The sequence below is a fragment of the Hipposideros armiger genome, unplaced genomic scaffold (genome assembly GCF_001890085.2).
Source record: "Hipposideros armiger isolate ML-2016 unplaced genomic scaffold, ASM189008v1 scaffold_953, whole genome shotgun sequence".
Classification (NCBI taxonomy): domain Eukaryota; kingdom Metazoa; phylum Chordata; class Mammalia; order Chiroptera; family Hipposideridae; genus Hipposideros; species Hipposideros armiger.
Window position 1 is genome coordinate 273,525 of NW_017732303.1, and position 17,362 is coordinate 290,886.

The window sequence follows — 17,362 nt, forward strand, 5'->3', positions numbered from 1 at the left end:
TGTCACTGGCCCTCATATGTGGGATCTGAACCGGGGCCCTCTGGCATCCCAAGCGAGTTCTTAACCATCGCGCCACTCGGCCGGCCCGAGACATTTTTGTTTGGGGGCAAGTAGACCACTTTAATGCCTTCGGTGTTGAACTCATGAAGGTCTGGGTGGCCAGGGGCATTCCCCAAAATCCAAAGAACTTTAAAAGGTAGTCACTTATTGGCAAGGTACTTGACTTCAGGGACAGTGCATCAGTGGAACCAATCCAGAAAAAGGGTTCTTATTGTTTTACAACCAAAAAACTGGCAGCTGGTATCTGTATTTTCCCTTCAGGGCTCAGGAGTTAGCAGCTTTATAGATCAGGGCAGTCCTGATTATAAACCCGACTGCATTTGCACAAAACAGTAGAGTTAGCCTATCCCTTCCTGCCTTAAATCCTGGTGCTCGCTTCTCTTCCTTACTAATAAATGCCCAATGTGGCTTTTTTTTTTCCAGAATAGAGCACTTTCATCTGCATTAATAACCTATTCTGGGGAGGGGGTTATCATTTTATGATGGATGAAATGTATAACTATTACATTGTTTTATACACCTGAAACTAATAAAAAAGAAAGAATATGGGAAGTATAAAGTTCTTAAACAGGATCTGGCATAGAGGAAACAGTAAATATCAGCTGTTATTTGTATCTTTTGTTGTATTGTTATTTGTATATATGTATCTCTACTACTGCTCTTACTATTATTATTACTGTCACCTACTATGCACCAGAAGCTTTAAATACAGTATTTAATGGGGAAAAAAGATATACATATGAATAAAAATTAGATAGGAACAACAAAATAATTGTTGGAAACAAATATTTATAAAAGTTAAAAAAAAACTTATTCAGGAAGATATCGTTACTCCTCAGTGATTTTCTTGATGGCATCTGGTAACTTCTCTGCTGCCTCTTGATTGACAGAAGCTGCTTCTCTGTTATCTTGACATTTTTAAGCCAACCTCTTTCTAAATTTATCAAACCTTCTTTTGCTGGCATTAAATTCCCCAGCTTTAGATCCTTCATCTATATATTGTTATACAATAACTTTGCTTTTCTTCAAATCATATTAGAGTCTATAGATATGCCTTTCTTATAATAATCCTGTACTTTCATTATATAATAAATAGGTACTTCACAAAAAGTGCAAGGTTCTCATACCTGCTGGAATAGCTGCTGCAGAAGCTTCACAAATTTTCTTTTTTTTTTTTTCCACAATGGTCTTTATGCTGGATTCATTTATCTTGAAATGGCGGGCAACTGAAGATATATACCTCACTCTAAGACACATATCAAGCAATTCAAATTTTTCTTGTAATGTCGTATCTTTTACCAGTTTCTTGGGAGCACTTACAGCATTTCTAGTGGTACTTCATATGGCTCCCATGATGCTATTTGAGGTTTATGGTATCGCACTAAACATGATGAAAAATAACACGAGAACTGAGAGGAATCACTATTTACTGTGATGCGCAATTTACTAGAGAGGTGAACAGCTTAGGTAGAGATTATTAACATTGCACGGTGTTTTAAGTGGATACTCACAATACTGAGCTCACTGAAAAAGCAACAGGAGGTAGCTACAAAATGGTTATAGTAATATATAGTATATACTACAGTTAATTTTATGCAGTTATGATTTTGCATATTTACATTTCTTTACATTGCTCTTGACTGTGAATGGTATCACATACCATCTGTGTTTGTGTGATTAAATTTTGATAAATTTTAACTTTTTACTAGATTTCTATGTATTTTACAGTAGTAAATGATAAAATAGATTAGTTTTATGCATTCATGGCATACCTAACTTTCTTAATTTTTTGATATTTCTAGGCTATAAGTTTGTGAGTTTTTAAAAATTGTCTCAAATCTCAAAAAACCTTTCTAATATATTTATTGAAAAAAAATCCACATATAATTGGAACCATACAGTTCGAACCTGTGTTGTTCAAAGGTCAACTATATAAGCATGTGAATTACATGATCACTTTTTTAAAAAAACATACTCTGGGAACAAAGAAGGTTAAGGGATATCAAAAAAAGGTGTTTCTGTCCACACAACAGTTGGCATGATAAAAAGGGAACAGCTTACTTCTGGGGAATAGCATGGTGGTAGCAGCTATACTTTAATGTAAGAACCTAGAAGGGAGGCTGAGATTCAAAGAGGCAGCTAGCATGGCCTTCTTAGCTTCCAGGTCCTATATGGGGCTTCTCCTTCCAGGTTCAGTCCCATCAAATGTATGGAAGGCTCTAGGCTTTTCATTCAAAGGTGGGGCAGGGGGACACTTCACTTCTCTTGCTCTATACATAATGTCATCTCCCATCTCTGATGCCACCACTACCTCATTATTTATCTCATGGCAAAAACACTTCATATTAAAATAGCTCTCAGAGAAATTTCACAATGTTGAAAGTGCAAAGGATAAAATGTTGGAAGCTGATCCAAACATAAAAGGACTATGATAATTTGCCAAGGCACAGGAAAGATGCTGGCTCTATATCCTAACTTATATGGTGAGAAAAAGGCAAACACTGTTCAAATTCTCTCAATCAATTTTTTACAAAGAAACAAAACACTTTAATTCTTAATGTTTCTCATGTTTTAAATTGAAGTGTACTAAATATTTGCTTTACTATATTTTCATTTCCTTATACATCTATAACCAATAGTGGAAGTTTTAATGTTTTGACAACAATTTTTAAAGGTCATGGATCCACTGTAATTTTTCACATTGATTATTAAGAGTCCTTTGTGAGACTTCTGATTGCCCAGTCATTTATACAGTCCTGCACTACTGTGCAAGGCAAGGACTGCCTGCATTGAAAACCCACCTGATGTAGTCCTCATGGCTGGTGCTTTCACTACAGATATAAGCAACCTCAACCTCTGGTCTGGAAAGAGCATCTTCCAAAGAAATCTGCTGAACTTCATCAATGCACTTGAGCTCTCGTCTGTTTGAGAATAACAGAGAAATGGAACTTGAAAGTAGGCAGAACACCAGTTTAGATAAATGAGCACCATCTTTTCACCTTTCTCCCAACAACATCCTGATGATCAGCTTTTGAAAATGAAGAAATTAATTTTGACCCTCCCACTTCCAGGGCATTTTCCATCATAGAGAAAAACAGCCTCAGGGTTGAAGTCAGAGGCCCTGGCAATAAGTGCTAACAGCCTGTATGATGTATTTGAATTACTTCATATCTAAAATAAAAAAACTGATCTCATTTTGTCTCATGATAAGTGATCTCTATGGTCATTGCCAGCATCAAACACCAGGCCAAATACAATGGCTAGCAAACCTAACTCAAATCCAATATGCTAGCACCTTTGAGGTGAAAATTGCTGTGTGACTTCAAGCTCCTTCACATTCATCATGGCATCATGATAGTCAAATGGAAGACAGGTATCACTGCCTCCTTTACAGCTGAGATCACAAAACCCAGAGGCAGTAGCTTCCACAGCTAACCAGTACAGGGGTAAGACATGAACTCTAAGCCTTTTGACTCTTACAGAGCAAGAAGGAGCTCCTGAGTTAGAAGAGCCAAGAGCCCTGGCCATGTGTACACCATCCTAGTGCACAGGCTGGAGCAGTGGAGCAATCCCCCAATGACAGATGTCACAGAGTAAACAGTGCAGCCAGAGAAGGCTATCAGCCAGCTCAGAGCTCCACTCAAGCTGCAGCAGACAGAAGGCATTTAGGGAAGTTTGGCTGCCAAAGGATATTAAAGTAGGTTTCTTCCCATAGGGACACCCAACCTACATTGCTCAATTTAACCAATATTTATTGTTTGACTACTGTGTGTGAAGTACCCTATGGAAGATCATAAAGAACGAACTAAAAGTCCTCTGCTTCCAATGAGCTCACAGTCTGGTAGAGGGAGTAAGACACATACACACACACATGACAACAACACAAGACTCACATGAGAAATGTCCTGGGGTGCATATGGGAGATTCAAGGAAGCAAAAAACACCTAGTTTGGTATTTCAGGAAAGGCTTCCTGGGGAGGAGGTAGGACTTAGCAGGTAGGTCATGGGGAACAGGGTATGTGAAAAGGGGAACAGTGTGATAAAGGCAGGGGTGCAGTAAAGAAGTGGGCATGAGCTGGCCATTTTCCCACACGACCTGGGTACTTTAGGAATTCCATCCCAGTGTGCTTCCCATGAATTACAAGGCACAAAGCAAATGTGAGCCAAATGTCAGTCACGGCAGCCAGTTGGAGGAGGACTGAGGCTTAAAATAAAAGGAGAGGCTCTGTTTTATCATGTTTGATTAGAGCTTCAAATATGGATACAAGGGAATTACAGTATGGCTAAAAATAATTTTCATCTCCCATTTGTGTGCAGCTCCTTAGAATCTTACTGCGAGGGGGAGATTGACCAAGGGTAGAGTCACAGCACTTCTGGGTCTCCCTACTGGCCCAACATCCACTTTAAATCCGTAAAGGAAGGGTCAAATTTTAAGACAGGCAAACTAGAAGAAAGTAGGTTCCATAAATTAAAATATAAAAGAAGTCTGCACAGACCATCACAATAGCTGCTTATGCTTTGTCTAAATATTTATTTGATTTCTCTCAAGCATTAGAAAGAAGAGACGTGCCTAACTTGCTCACCCCCACATTTCCTCAGCCAACATAATACCTATATCTAGTTCACAATTAATATTGATAAATGATGTCATGTACTGTTAGTATGGTGAGTAGTGTGTGTGTGTGAGGAAGTGGTGCGGGGTAGAGGAAGGCGCTGAGCATGGGGCAGGAAATAAGGAACACAGTGGTAAGTTCGGTTTTGGTTGGTTACGGGAGAGAAATGAAGCTTAAATGAAAAGTAGGATTCAAAATTATCAAAGGGAGAACACATGGTGTTTAAAAGATGGGCTTTGGAATCAAATAGACCTACATTCAAATCGTTCTTAGACTTTCCAGCTGTGACCTCAGGTAAATTACTTAACCTCTCTGTGGTTCAGTTTCTTTTCTTTTTTTTTTTTTACCATGAATCAGAACACATTTAATTTTTTCCTTTGTAACTCCAAAAATAGATCGCAATCTTTAAATACTGTTCAAAAGACGCCAAAGGGCACCATCAAATATTTAGAAGTTTACAGTACAGGAAAGGAGAGAATGGTTATTTACTCAACTTTTATGTGGTTCAGTTTCTTTATCTATCAAGTAGAGTTGCTTGATTATGGTATCTATGTCAAATAGTTGGTAAAGCTTGTAAAGCCCAGCATCACTGCATGGATGGCTGTTATGATACCTGATGGAACGATTAGCTGTTGCACACTTCAGCACACTTTCAGGCCAGCTCCATTATGTTTTCACTGTGCCCCTTCTGTAACTGTCATCTTCCCTACCTGTGCCTTTGCCTTGGTTGTTGCTTCCAGGCTGACTCACTGCATATCCCACCTGCAGGCCCAGGACTCTACAGACCCATCTGAACTTCAGATCTTGTGGGGCTGACCCTGAGCACATTTCTCTGGAATAACCCTGGAGCTGGATCCCTCTGCCGGGTCTGGAGAATCCCCATGCCCCGAGGCCTACACCATCCCAGTGTGATTCCCATGAATTACAAGGCACAAAGCAAATGTAAGCCACCTGGACACGAAGCCAATCAGGTTCAGGAATGCTGAGGAAGCATGTGGATTCCGCAAGTCCCTCATCCGCACGGAGCCAGCTCTGCCAACACCAACAACCACAACGCCAAACTTCCTCTCAGGCTAAAACACAAGGGACCAAGGTGGTGTATAAAAACATTGTAGGCATCTAGCAGAGAACATCAAAATAAAGACATGTTGGCAGGACGAGTCATGGTCCAGACAAGCAAAATCCAGAACACACAGAAGCCACAGCATGTGAGGGTAAGATAAGACACTCCCTGAAATGAGCTGAGAGAAGTCAGCTCCACCCAAACCGTAATTTTTTTTTTATGGTTAAGATAAATTTTTACTCATAAACTGGGTGACACAAGAAAATGGAGAAAGTCAGATTTGTCAAAGTAGAAAATAAAAATTACTCACATTCTCACCACCTATAGATAAGTACTGTTAGCATTTTGGTAGATAATTTTTAGGTTTTATTTTTTTCTCTGCATGTATGTATATGTGTGTGTGGGGGTACATATGTATATTCAGTTTTATTTGTTTTACAAGATGCAATTGCACTGTTTTTTATACTGCATTTTTTTTAACTGAATGGAAAATTTTACACAGGCATCTTTAAACATTTCTTTTAGCTTCAGGTATAATATTGTTCCATTTAAAAAATATTTTTATTATAGTTAGCATACAATATTATATTAGTTTCAAATGTACACAATTACTCAATATTTATATACCTAAAAAAGTGATCACCATGCTAAGTCCAGCAACCATCTGACACAGTAATATCACAATATTATTGACTATATTCCCTATGCTGTATATCATATCCCCTTGACTTGTTTTATACCTGGAAATTTGAACCTCTTATTCCCCTTCACCTTCCCTCACTTTATTTTATTTTTCAATTACAGTTGACATTTAATATTAATTTCAGGTGTACAGCATAGTGACTAGACATTTATATAATTTAAGTGGTCCCCCTGACTAATCTATAACAGTATCCACCTGGCACCATACACAGATATTACCATATTACAGACTACATTCCCTTTACTTTACATCCCCATGATTATTGCATAATTACCAATTGGTACTTTTTTTTTTTAAAGATTTTTATTGGGGGAATTGGGGGAATGGGAACAGTGCTGGGGAATTGGGGGAAGGGGAACAGACAAGTTGCTGTCGTCTTGTTCTTCAATCTAGTTGTGGAGGATGTTGCTTCACTGGCCCAAGTTGGCACCATCATTGCGCTCTTCTCTGGCGAGGCAGATCAGTCGCCGGCTTCTGGACGGCCGCTCACTGCGGCTGCTGGCCGCTCATGCTGGCTGCTGGCTACATACAGTAGCCCATGGCAACCCACTGCCACAGGGACTGCAGCCTACGCCATCGCCGGCGACTCATGGCAGCCCAGCTCCAGGTTGAGCTGTTTTTCAGCATCTTAGCTGTGGAGGGCAGTGTCACTGGCCCTCATATGTGGGATCCAAACCGGGGCCCTCTGGCATCCCAAGCGAGTTCTTAACCTTCGCGCCACTCGGCCGGCCCACCAATTGGTACTTCTTGATCCCTTCACCTTTTTCACCCTGCCCTCAATCCCCTCCCATCTATCACCCCAATAAATCTAGTACCCTTCTGGCACCATACATATTTATTACAATGTTATTGACTATATTCCTTATGCTGTACCCTACATTCCCATGACTAGTTTGTAATAACCAATTTGTATTTCTTAATCCCTTCTCCTTTTCCTCTTACTTCCCAATGCCCCTCCCATCTGGCAACCATCAAAATGTTCTCTGTATCTATGAGTTTGTTTGTTTTGTTTGTTTTGCTCTTCATATTCCATATATAAGCAAAATCCCATTACATCTGTCTTTCTCTCTCTGACATACTCCACTCAGCACAATACCCTACAGGTCCATCCATGCCACCACAGATGGCAAATACCTATTCCTTTCCATGGTCAAGAAATACTCCATTGTATATATACCACCTCCTCTTTATCCATGCATCCATCTACAGACACCTAGTCTGCCTCTACATCTCAGCCATTGTAAACAATGCTGTAATGAACATATGGATGCCCATGTTCCCTCAAAGTAGAATTTTGGGTTTCTTTGGATAAATACCCAGATGTAGGATTACTGGTTCTTTCTTTGTCTCTTGTTATAGCCTTTGTTTTAAGGTCTATTTTGTCTGGTACTAAGCACTGCTACCCCAACTTTTCTCTCATTTCTATTAGCATGAAATATCTTTTTTCCACCCCTTGACTTTCAGTGTGTGTCCTCTGATCTGAAGCGAGTCTCTTGTAGGCAGCATATGTAAGGGTCTTGTTTTCTTATCCATTCAGCCACCCTATTTTTTTATTGGAGCATTTAATCTATTTACATTTAAAGTAATTGTTGATAGATACTGTGTTTCCCCAGAAATAAGACTGGGTCTTATATTAATTTTTGCTCCAACAATCTACATTTATTCATTTATTCATGTACAAAAATATCTATATTTATTCAAACAGTCATGTCTGGCTGATGATCTTAACTGGGGCTTATGTTTGGGTAGGGCTTATATTATGAGCATCCTGAAAAATCATGCTAGGGCTTATTTTCCAGTCAGGTCTTAAATATTTTGGGGGAAACATGGTATGTAGTTATTACATTTTTATGATTCATATTTTTTATCTTTTTTTGTTTGTTTGTTTTTAAAAAGTCCCTTTAACATTCTTTGTAATACTAGCTTGGTGGTGATGAACTTTTTTAGCTTCTTGTCTGGGAAGCTCTTTATCTGTCCTTCGATTCCAAATGATAGCTTTGCTGGGTAGAATAATCTTGTAGGTCCTGGCTTTTCACCACTTTGAATATTTTATGTCACTCTCTTCTAGCCTGCAAAGTTTCTGTTGCGAAATCAGCTGATGGTCTTATGGGAGCTCCCTTAGGGGTAACTCACTGCTATTCTCTTGCTGCTTTTAAGATTCTTTGTCTTTAACCTTTGGCATTTTAATTATAATGTATCTTGTGTGGGCCTCTTTGGGTTCATCTTGTTTGGGACTCTGTACTTCCTGGGCTTGTAGGTCTATTTCCTTCGCGAGGTTAGAGAAGTTTATTGTCATTATTTCATTAAATAGGTTTTCAATTCCTTGCTTTCTCACTTCTCCTTCTGGTGCCCCTATAATGTGAACGTTGTCCCAGAGGCCCCTTAAAAATCTCATGTTTTTGGATTTTTTTTTCTGTTCTGATTAGTTTTTCTGCTACCTTATCTTCTAAACCATTAATTAAATCCTTTGCTTCATCTAATCTATTTATTTCCTCCCACGTATTTTTCATTTATTGTATTCTTTATTTCTAACTGGTTCTTTTTTATATTATCTACCTCCATTTTTATGTTTCCTATTTTTTTGTTGAACTTCTCCGAGGTAATTCAGAATCCTTATAACCAGTGTTTTGAACTCTGCGTCTGGTAGATTGCTTGTCTCCATTTTTAGTTCTTTTTCTAAAGCTTTGTTTTGGTTTATTTGGGAAATGTTTCTTTGTGTCCCCATTTTGGCTGCCTCCCTGTGTTTGTTTCTGTGCATTAGGTAGGGCTGCTCTGTTTCCTCATCTTAGTAGAGTATCCTTATGTAGCTGGTGTCCTGTGGAGCCCAGTGGCAGTCTCCCTGGTCACCTGAGCCAGGTGCTCCAGGTGTATTCATTGTGTGGGTTGCTTATGCCTTCATGTAGTAGTTGAGCCTTGGTTGCTGTTGGCCTGTCAGTGGGAGAAATTGACCCTCCAGCTGGTTGGTTGTGAGGACTGGCTGTGACTACAGTGGAAGAGCTGTTGTTGCAGGGGCTGACCATATGGAGCAGGATTTGCTTTATTAGGCATCTGGTGCCTGCCATTCTGCCCTTTGGGTGTGTTGTCCTTGGAGGTGGCTGAGTGATGTTCTGGCTCAGTAGGAAGCTGGCTCCCAGGAGTGCCAGTCCCAGAGTGTCCTGGAAGGGGCCCCACCACAGGCCAAGTTCATCCAAAGATTGTACCCTGCACAGGGTCACCTGGCATGAGCCACAAAGCAAACTGCAGATGGCTGCCACCTGTGCTGGGCTTGGAGGTGCCTTCAGAGGACAAGTCATGAACCGAGGTTAGCCACCACTAATGCTGGGTTTGGGGCTGCTTGGCAAGAGTTATGCGACACGCCAAAGCCAGATGCTGCTTGTTTGGGGGTTTTGAACCATTAAGGGATTTCAGAAAAGTCTGCAGCATGAGTCAAGACAGGCCATTTGTATGGAAAAGCCACTGAAAGCAGCTTGGGTGGGCCCACAAGTTGGGCAGGGCAGGGTCTCAGGGAATCACCAGGGCATGCCAAACGGTGTTAGCCAGGTTGATGGAGATTCAGGCATGATGGCCACCTGTGTCTGCAGGTCAGAGGAGGAAAGGGATCAACAAAGAAACAATGGACTCTGCCAGTATCTGAGTCCGGGAGAAAGCTAGTCCCTCAACCCCCGCCCCAAAGCCAGATAACTCAGCTCCCCACCTCAAGCCACCATTCCAGTGCTGGAGCACAGAGAGAGTGAATCCGTCAGTGAGTAAGTCCATGTGTGGGCCCTTTAAGAAGAACACCTGGGACTCCAGCAGCCCTTTGTTTCACTGGGCCACATTGGTATTTTGATAGGGATTGCATTAAATCTATAGATTGCTTTGGGTAGTATGGGCATTTTAATGATGTTAAATCTGCCTATCCATGAGCACAGTATATGTTTCCATTTATTTGTATTTTCTTCTTATAGTTTTCTGAACACAGGTGTTTTACCTCCTTGGTTAAATTTATTCCCAGGTATTTAAATTTTTGATGCAATTGTAAATGGGATTTTTTTTAATTTCTCTTTTTTACCAAGTTCATTATTGGTGTACAAAAATGCAACAAATTTCTCAATATTAATTTTGTATCCTACTACTTTACTGAAATCATTTATTAGTTCTAATAGTTTTTTGCTGGAATCTTTGGGGTTCTCTATTATATAGTGTCATGTCATCTGCAAATAATAGTTTTACTTCTCTCTTTCCAATTTAGATGCATTTTATTTCTTTTTCTTGTGTGATTGCTGTGTCTAGGACTTCCAGTACTATGCTGAACAAAAGTGGTGAAAGGGGACATCCTTTTCTTGTACCTGATTTTAATGAGGATGTTTTTAGCTTTTCCCCCATTGATTATGATGTTAGCTATGGGTTTGTTATATATGGCCTGTATTAGGTTGAGATATGTTCCCCCTATTCCCACTTTGATGAGAGTTTTTATGATAAATGGATGGTGGATTTTGTCAAATGCTTTTCCTGCATCTACTGGTATGATCATCTGATTTTTATCTTTCATTTTGATTACATGGTGTATACGTTAATTGAGTTGCACATACTGAACCCACCTTGCATCCTAGGCATAAATCCCACTTCATCATGATGCGTGATCTTTTTAATATATTGCTGAATTTGGTTTGCTAATATTTTGTTGAGGATTTTTGCACCTATGTTCATTAGGGGTATTGGCCTATAATTATCTTTTATTATAATGCTTTTGTCTAGTTTTGGAATTAGGGTAATGTAGGCCTCATTAAATGAACTTGGGAGCCTTCCCTCCTCTTGCATTTTTTGAAATAGTTTGAGAATAGATGTAAATTCTTTTTTGAATGTTTAGTAAAATTCATCTGTGAAGCCACATGGTCCAGTTCTTTTGTTTTTTGGGAGCTTGTTGATTACTGATTTGCTTTTATTGGTAATAATTGGTCTGTTCAGATTTCTTCTTGATTCAGCCTTGGAAGATTATATGCTTCTAGAAATTTATCCATTTCTTCCAGATTGTCTAATTTGTTGCTGTAGAGTTCCTCATAGTGTTTTCTTAAATTTTTTTGTATTTCTGTGGTGTCTGTTGTCAGTTCTCTTCTTTCATTTCTCTCTTTTCCCTTGATGAGTCTGATTAAAGGTTTGTCAATTTTGGTATCTTTTCAAAAAATCAGCTCTTGATTTTATTGATCTTTTGTATTATTTTTTTATTAGTCTCTATTTCATTTATTTCCACCCTGATCTTTATTATTTCCTTACTTCTACTCACTTTGGGCTTTGTTTGCTTTTTTCCCCCCAGTTCCCTTAGGTGTAAAGTTAGACTTTTGAGATTTTTCTTTTTCTTTAAATTAAAACTTATTGGGGGACAGTGGTTAGTAAAATTACATAGGTTTCAAGTGTACAATTCTGTAACACATCATCTATATATCACATTGTATGTTCACCAACCAAAGTCAGTTTTCCTTCCATCACTATATATTTGACCCCTTTTACCCTCTTCTACCATCCCCTTCTCCCCCATTACCCTCTGGTAACCACTAAATTATTTCTGTGTCTATGAGTTTTTGTTTCTTTGTTTGTCTTGTTCCTTTGTTGTTTTCAGTTTTATATCCCACATATCAGTGAAATCATATGGTTCTTGACTTTTTCTGTCTGACTTGTTTCACTTAGCATAGTACTCTCAAGATCCATCCAAAGACCACAATAAGATATCACCTCACACTGGTTAGAATGACTATCATCAACAAGACAAATAATAACAAGTGTTGGAGAGGCTGTTGAGAAAAAGGAACCCTCATACACTGTTGGTGGGAATGCAGACTGGTGCAGCCACTGTGAAAGGCCATGTGGAGGTTTCTCAAAAAATTAAGAATAGAATTACCATATGACCCAGCAATCTCTCTCCTGGGTATTGACCCTCAAAAATCTGAAAACATTTATCCATAATATGTGCTCCTATGGTCAACGCAGCTCTATTTATGGTGGCCAAAACACAGAAACAACCAATGCTCTTTGATAGATGATTGGAAAAAGAAGATATGGAATATATACACAACAGAATACTACTCTGACATAAGAAAAGATGAAATAGTGCCATTTGCGACAACATGGATGGATCTTGTTTCTTTATGTAAGCCTGCAATGCTTTCATTTTCCCTCTTAGGACTGATTTCACTGTGTCCCATAAATTTTGGGTCACTGTGTTTTCGTTTCATTTCTCTCAAGGTATCTTGATTTCTTCCTTGATCTCATTGTTGACCTATTAATTATTTAGTAGCATGTTATTTAGTCTACAGTATTTATATGTTTTTCAGTTTTTTTCTTGTGGTTGATTTTGAAATTCATACCATTGTAGTCAGAGAAGATGCCTGATATGGTTTCAATCTTCTCAAATTTATTGAGACTTGTTTTGTGCCCTACATATGGTCTATCTTGGAAAATGCTACATGTGCACTTGAAAAGAATGTATATTCTGCTTTGGGGTGAAATACTCTAAAAGTATCAATTAAATCTATCTGCTCTAGTGTGTCATTTAAGGCCTCGATTTCCATGTTGATTTTCTGCCTAGAACAGGGGTCAGCAAACTGAGGCTTGTGAGCCACATGCGACTCTTTGGGTACGTTCCATCTCAAAAGTTTGCCGATCCCTGGAAGAGCCAATCCTGTCCCTCACAACAATTTTAAAATTATTCGAGAGCCATAAATATATTTTTACAAATAAGGAATATTTAAAGTAATATTATAAATGAAACTATGATAGTTTTATTTTCATTTTCAATTATACTTCAGAGCCACACAAACGTACCCAAAGAGCCACATGTGGCTAGCGAGCCGCAGTTTGCTGATCCCTGGCAGCTTTTCCGTCTCAAGTTTGCCGCTCCTGGCCTAGAAGATCTGTCCATTGGTGTCCATGGGGTGTTAAAGTCCCTTACTATGATTCTGTTACTGTTGGCGTCTGTCTTTGATGGTCAATATTTGCTTTATATATTTAGGTGCTCCTAATTTGGTATGTTAATATTTACTAGAGTGATGTCCTTTAGTTGGACTGATTCCTTCATTATTATGTAATGTCCTTTTAGTTTCTTAATATAGTCTTTGTTTTAAAGTCTATTTTGTGCAATATAATTACTGTTATCCCAAATTTTTTCTCATGTTCATTTGTGTGAAATATATTTTTCCATCCCTTTACTTTTAGTGTGTGTGTCTTTCGATCTGAGGCGGGTCTCTTGTAGACAGCATATGCATGGGTCTTGTTTTCTTATCCATTCAGCTACCTTATGTCCTTTGATTGGAACATTTAATCCATTTAAAGTAATTACTGGTAAGTACACAGTTATTGTCATTTTATTATTCCAGTTTTTATATTATTTTGTTTGTTTTCTCCTTTTTCTGTTTAAAGGAATTCTTTCAATATTTCTTGTAATATTGGCTTTGTTGTAATGAATTCCTTTACCTTTTTCTTGTTGGGGAAGTTCTTATCTCTCCTTCAATTCTAAATGATAGATAGCCTTGCTGGATAGAGTAACCTTGGTTGTAGGCCCTTGTTTTTCATCACTTTTAATATTTCCTACCACTCCCTTCTGGCCTGCAAAGTTTCTGTTGAGAAATCAGCTGACAATCTTATGGGAGCGCCCTTGTAAGTCATCAATTGCCTTTTCTCTGGCTGCTTTTAGGATTCTCTCTTTGTCTGTAACCATTTTCATTGTAATTATGTGTCTTGGTGTGGACCTCTTTGGGTTCACATTGTTTGGAACTCTGTGCCTCTTGGGCTTGTATGTCTATTTCCTTCATCAAGTTGAAGACGTTTTTCGTTATTCTTTCTTCAAATAGGTTTCCAATTCCTTGCTTTCTCTCTTATTCTGGTACCCCTATGATGTGAATGTTGTTACTCTTGATGCTGTCCCAGAAGTCTCTTAAACTATTCTCATTTTTTAAATCCTTTTTTTTTCTTTCTGTTCTGATTGGGTGTTTTCTGTGACCTTGTCTTCCAAATTGCTGAGTCAATCCTCTGCTTCATCTAGTATGCTGGTGATTCCCTCTAGTGCATTCTTAATTTCAGTTATTGTATTTTTCATTTCTGACTGGTTCTTTTTTATGGTTTCTATGTCCTTTTTTTATATTTACCATCTCTGTTTACACCCTCACTGAGTTTATCTGTTCTTCCTCTAAGATCACTGAGCATCCTTACAACCATTGTTTTCAACTCTATCTGGTAGGTTGCTTGCCTCCATTTTGTTTAGTTATTTTTCTGGCATTTTCTCCTGTTCTGATCATTTGATATATATTTCTTTGTTTCCTCATTTTGGCTGCCTATATTTCTTTCAATGTATAAGGTAAATCTGCTATGTTTTCCAGTCTTGGCCAGTTGGCTTGATGTAATAGGTGCCCAGTGGGGCTCAGTGGCACAGTCTTCCAGGTCACCTGCACTGGGTGCTCCAGGAGTGTCCCCTGTGTGGTCTGTGTGTACCCTCCTGTTATACAAGAAACTTGATTGCTATTGGCACATCAGTGGGTGGGATATACCCTCAGGCTGTGGGGTTTGGCCATGTCCACAGCTTATGAGCTTCTGTGCAGGGGACTTATCCCACAAAGTAGGATTCACCCCAGCAGGCTCTAGTGCCTGCTGAAGACACCTTTGGGTGTGCTGCTTGTGGGGCTAATTAGGTGATGCTCTGCTGTAATACAAAGCTAACCTCTATGTATGTTGGTTTCGTGGCCTCTTGGGCAGGGCTCTGGTACAGGCCCAGGTCAGCCACTGCCTAAGACTGGCCAGGGACTACCTGGTAGGAGCTACAAAGCAATCTGTAGCTTATTGCTGCCTCTGCTAGACCAGGAGGTGTGTGGAAGGGGCCTTGCTGTGAACCGAGGATGGCTGCCACCAGTACTGGGTCTGGGCAAAATGTCCAATACATGGCTATGCCTGCTGCTACCGGCTGGGTCCCGTAAGGCTCAGCCATTGATAGAGCCTTGTGTACTATGGGAGTTGGTTGAGGCGGGATTTCAGGGGGTCACCAAAGTGAGACAAGTGGTGTTCACTAGGTTAGATTCTGATTTGGTGCTAGTACTAAGCCTGGAACTACTTAACAGGAGTCAGAGCACACCAAGACCAGCTGCCACCCTCCTGAGGCCTGCAGACCCTCCGAGAGTTCTCCAACAAAGTGTGTAATGCAAGGGGGACTGGCTGCTTGCCAAGAAATTGCCTTCAGCATTGTGTGAGTTGGGTGGGGTGGGTCCCAGGGAGTCACCAGCACCTGAATCTGGGAGAAAGCTGTCGCCTCAGCCCCTACCCCAAAGCCAGACAACTCAGCTCACCCTCAAGCTGCCGCCCCAGTGCTGGAGCTCAGAGAGCAATGCCTCTGGCACTGAGCAAGTTGAGTGGGGTAGAGCTTGCCACGCCAATTTAAATTCTGATTTGGCAATGCAGGTGAAGGTTCAGCACAGGAAGGATGGTGCCCAACTGCTGGCTGCAGGGGGGGAATTTTACACAAGGAAACGGAAACTGTTCCATCCTTACCTTGAAGCCACACAACTCAGCCTCTCCCCATATGTCTCTGATGACTCCCAAATCACTGTTCCTCTGCTGGAGCCCAGGGTGAGTGCCTGTGGTGAGTCCGTGTGTGCACAGGCCCTTTTAGAGGACACCTGGGTTTCCTGCAGCCTTTCATCCCACCCTGATGGTCAGAATCCCCACAGTTTTTCACAACCACATCCTGTGGGAGCTCCTCTTCCTGGCACAGGTACTCTGGGCTGGGAGGCCCAGTGCGGGGCTGGGGTCCCTTGCTCCTTGGGGGAGGGGGAAACCTTCATGGCCGAGATATCCCTCCCGAGTTTCAGCCACCACAGATGTGGAGCCAGCCCATTCTGTGTCTCTGCCCCTCCAATCAGTTTTGATGTGGCTTCTTCTTCAAATCCTTAGTTATAAAACTTCTGTTCAGCTAGACTTCAGACAGTTCTCCAGGTTGACTGTTCTATAATTTAGTTGTAATTTTAATGCGGTCACTGGAGGAGGCAAGCACATTTATCTACTCTACCATCTTGGATCCTCCTTCAATAAAATTCTTTATTAACAACTATGAGATCTTTTTAAAACTTTCAGAATAGTTTATAGAATATAGATAATATATTGAATTCCACATAGAATAGGTTAAGCTATTAACTACAGATATATATATAATTGAAGCAGCTCTTTAAAAATATAAGACTCACAAATATGTCTATCTTTAATACACATAATTGAAATGAATAATACCTGGAATAGCAATATTGTTACACTATGTTCTTTAGAATCTTTTAAAAAAATCAACTGATAATCCATTTGTACATACAATATTCACATATATGAGTTTAAAGAAAAAACACCTCTGTACATGATAATAAAAAGTAAGTTTTATACACACACACACACACACATATACCGGGAGTGCCAAAAAATGTATACAAGTGGACGCTTTGGTCAATGTTGCTCAAGCAGTAGTTTTCCATACAGAAGTGTCTGGATATTGATGGTAACCACTTTGAGCACCTCTTGTAATTGCAGAAGTCAATCTGGTTTTCATTACCACACCTCTCTACTTTACCACAGGTCACCTGAGACCTCGTTGCTAAACTCAAGGGCTTCTCCTGGATCTCAGACATATTTGAAATCTTATTGGACCTTCTTTAAATTCACTCCTTTCTTGTCTTCTCTCACCTCTTACTGAGGTTTTCTTTTCACACTTCACCACTTCCCTTCTCCATCATGCCCCCTAGATGTGCATATTTCCCAAAGCTCCATCCTTGTCCTTCTGTTCATCCTCTTCCTGGGGGTGGAGCGGGGTGGGGGAAGAACTCATTATTAAGGTTTACATTACCACTTTTATGCTAAAGACTCCAACATCTTGAGCCATAAACCATCCTCTTCTCCAAATTTCAGTTTCAAAAAGAAATGCAA

The 17,362-nt window shown here is 39.9% G+C and overlaps 1 protein-coding gene across 5 annotated transcripts in view; it reads right to left on the reverse strand.

The window, feature by feature from the left end:
- The window catches only part of BLVRA (biliverdin reductase A), a 92,278-nt gene that overhangs the window by 48,221 nt on the left and 26,695 nt on the right, over positions 1 to 17,362 (reverse strand). For 2 of the 5 annotated variants that reach the window (XM_019630837.1, XM_019630836.1), the window contains exons 4-5: positions 5,625 to 5,746; positions 2,862 to 2,981 (exon numbers count right to left, since the gene is read on the reverse strand). In XM_019630837.1, the coding sequence (XP_019486382.1) occupies positions 2,862 to 2,981; positions 5,625 to 5,746 (242 nt within the window). Of the gene's footprint in view, positions 1 to 2,861; positions 2,982 to 5,624; positions 5,793 to 17,362 lie in introns of all 5 variants that reach the window. The other 3 variants (XM_019630840.1, XM_019630839.1, XM_019630838.1) reach the window with 2 other exon arrangements.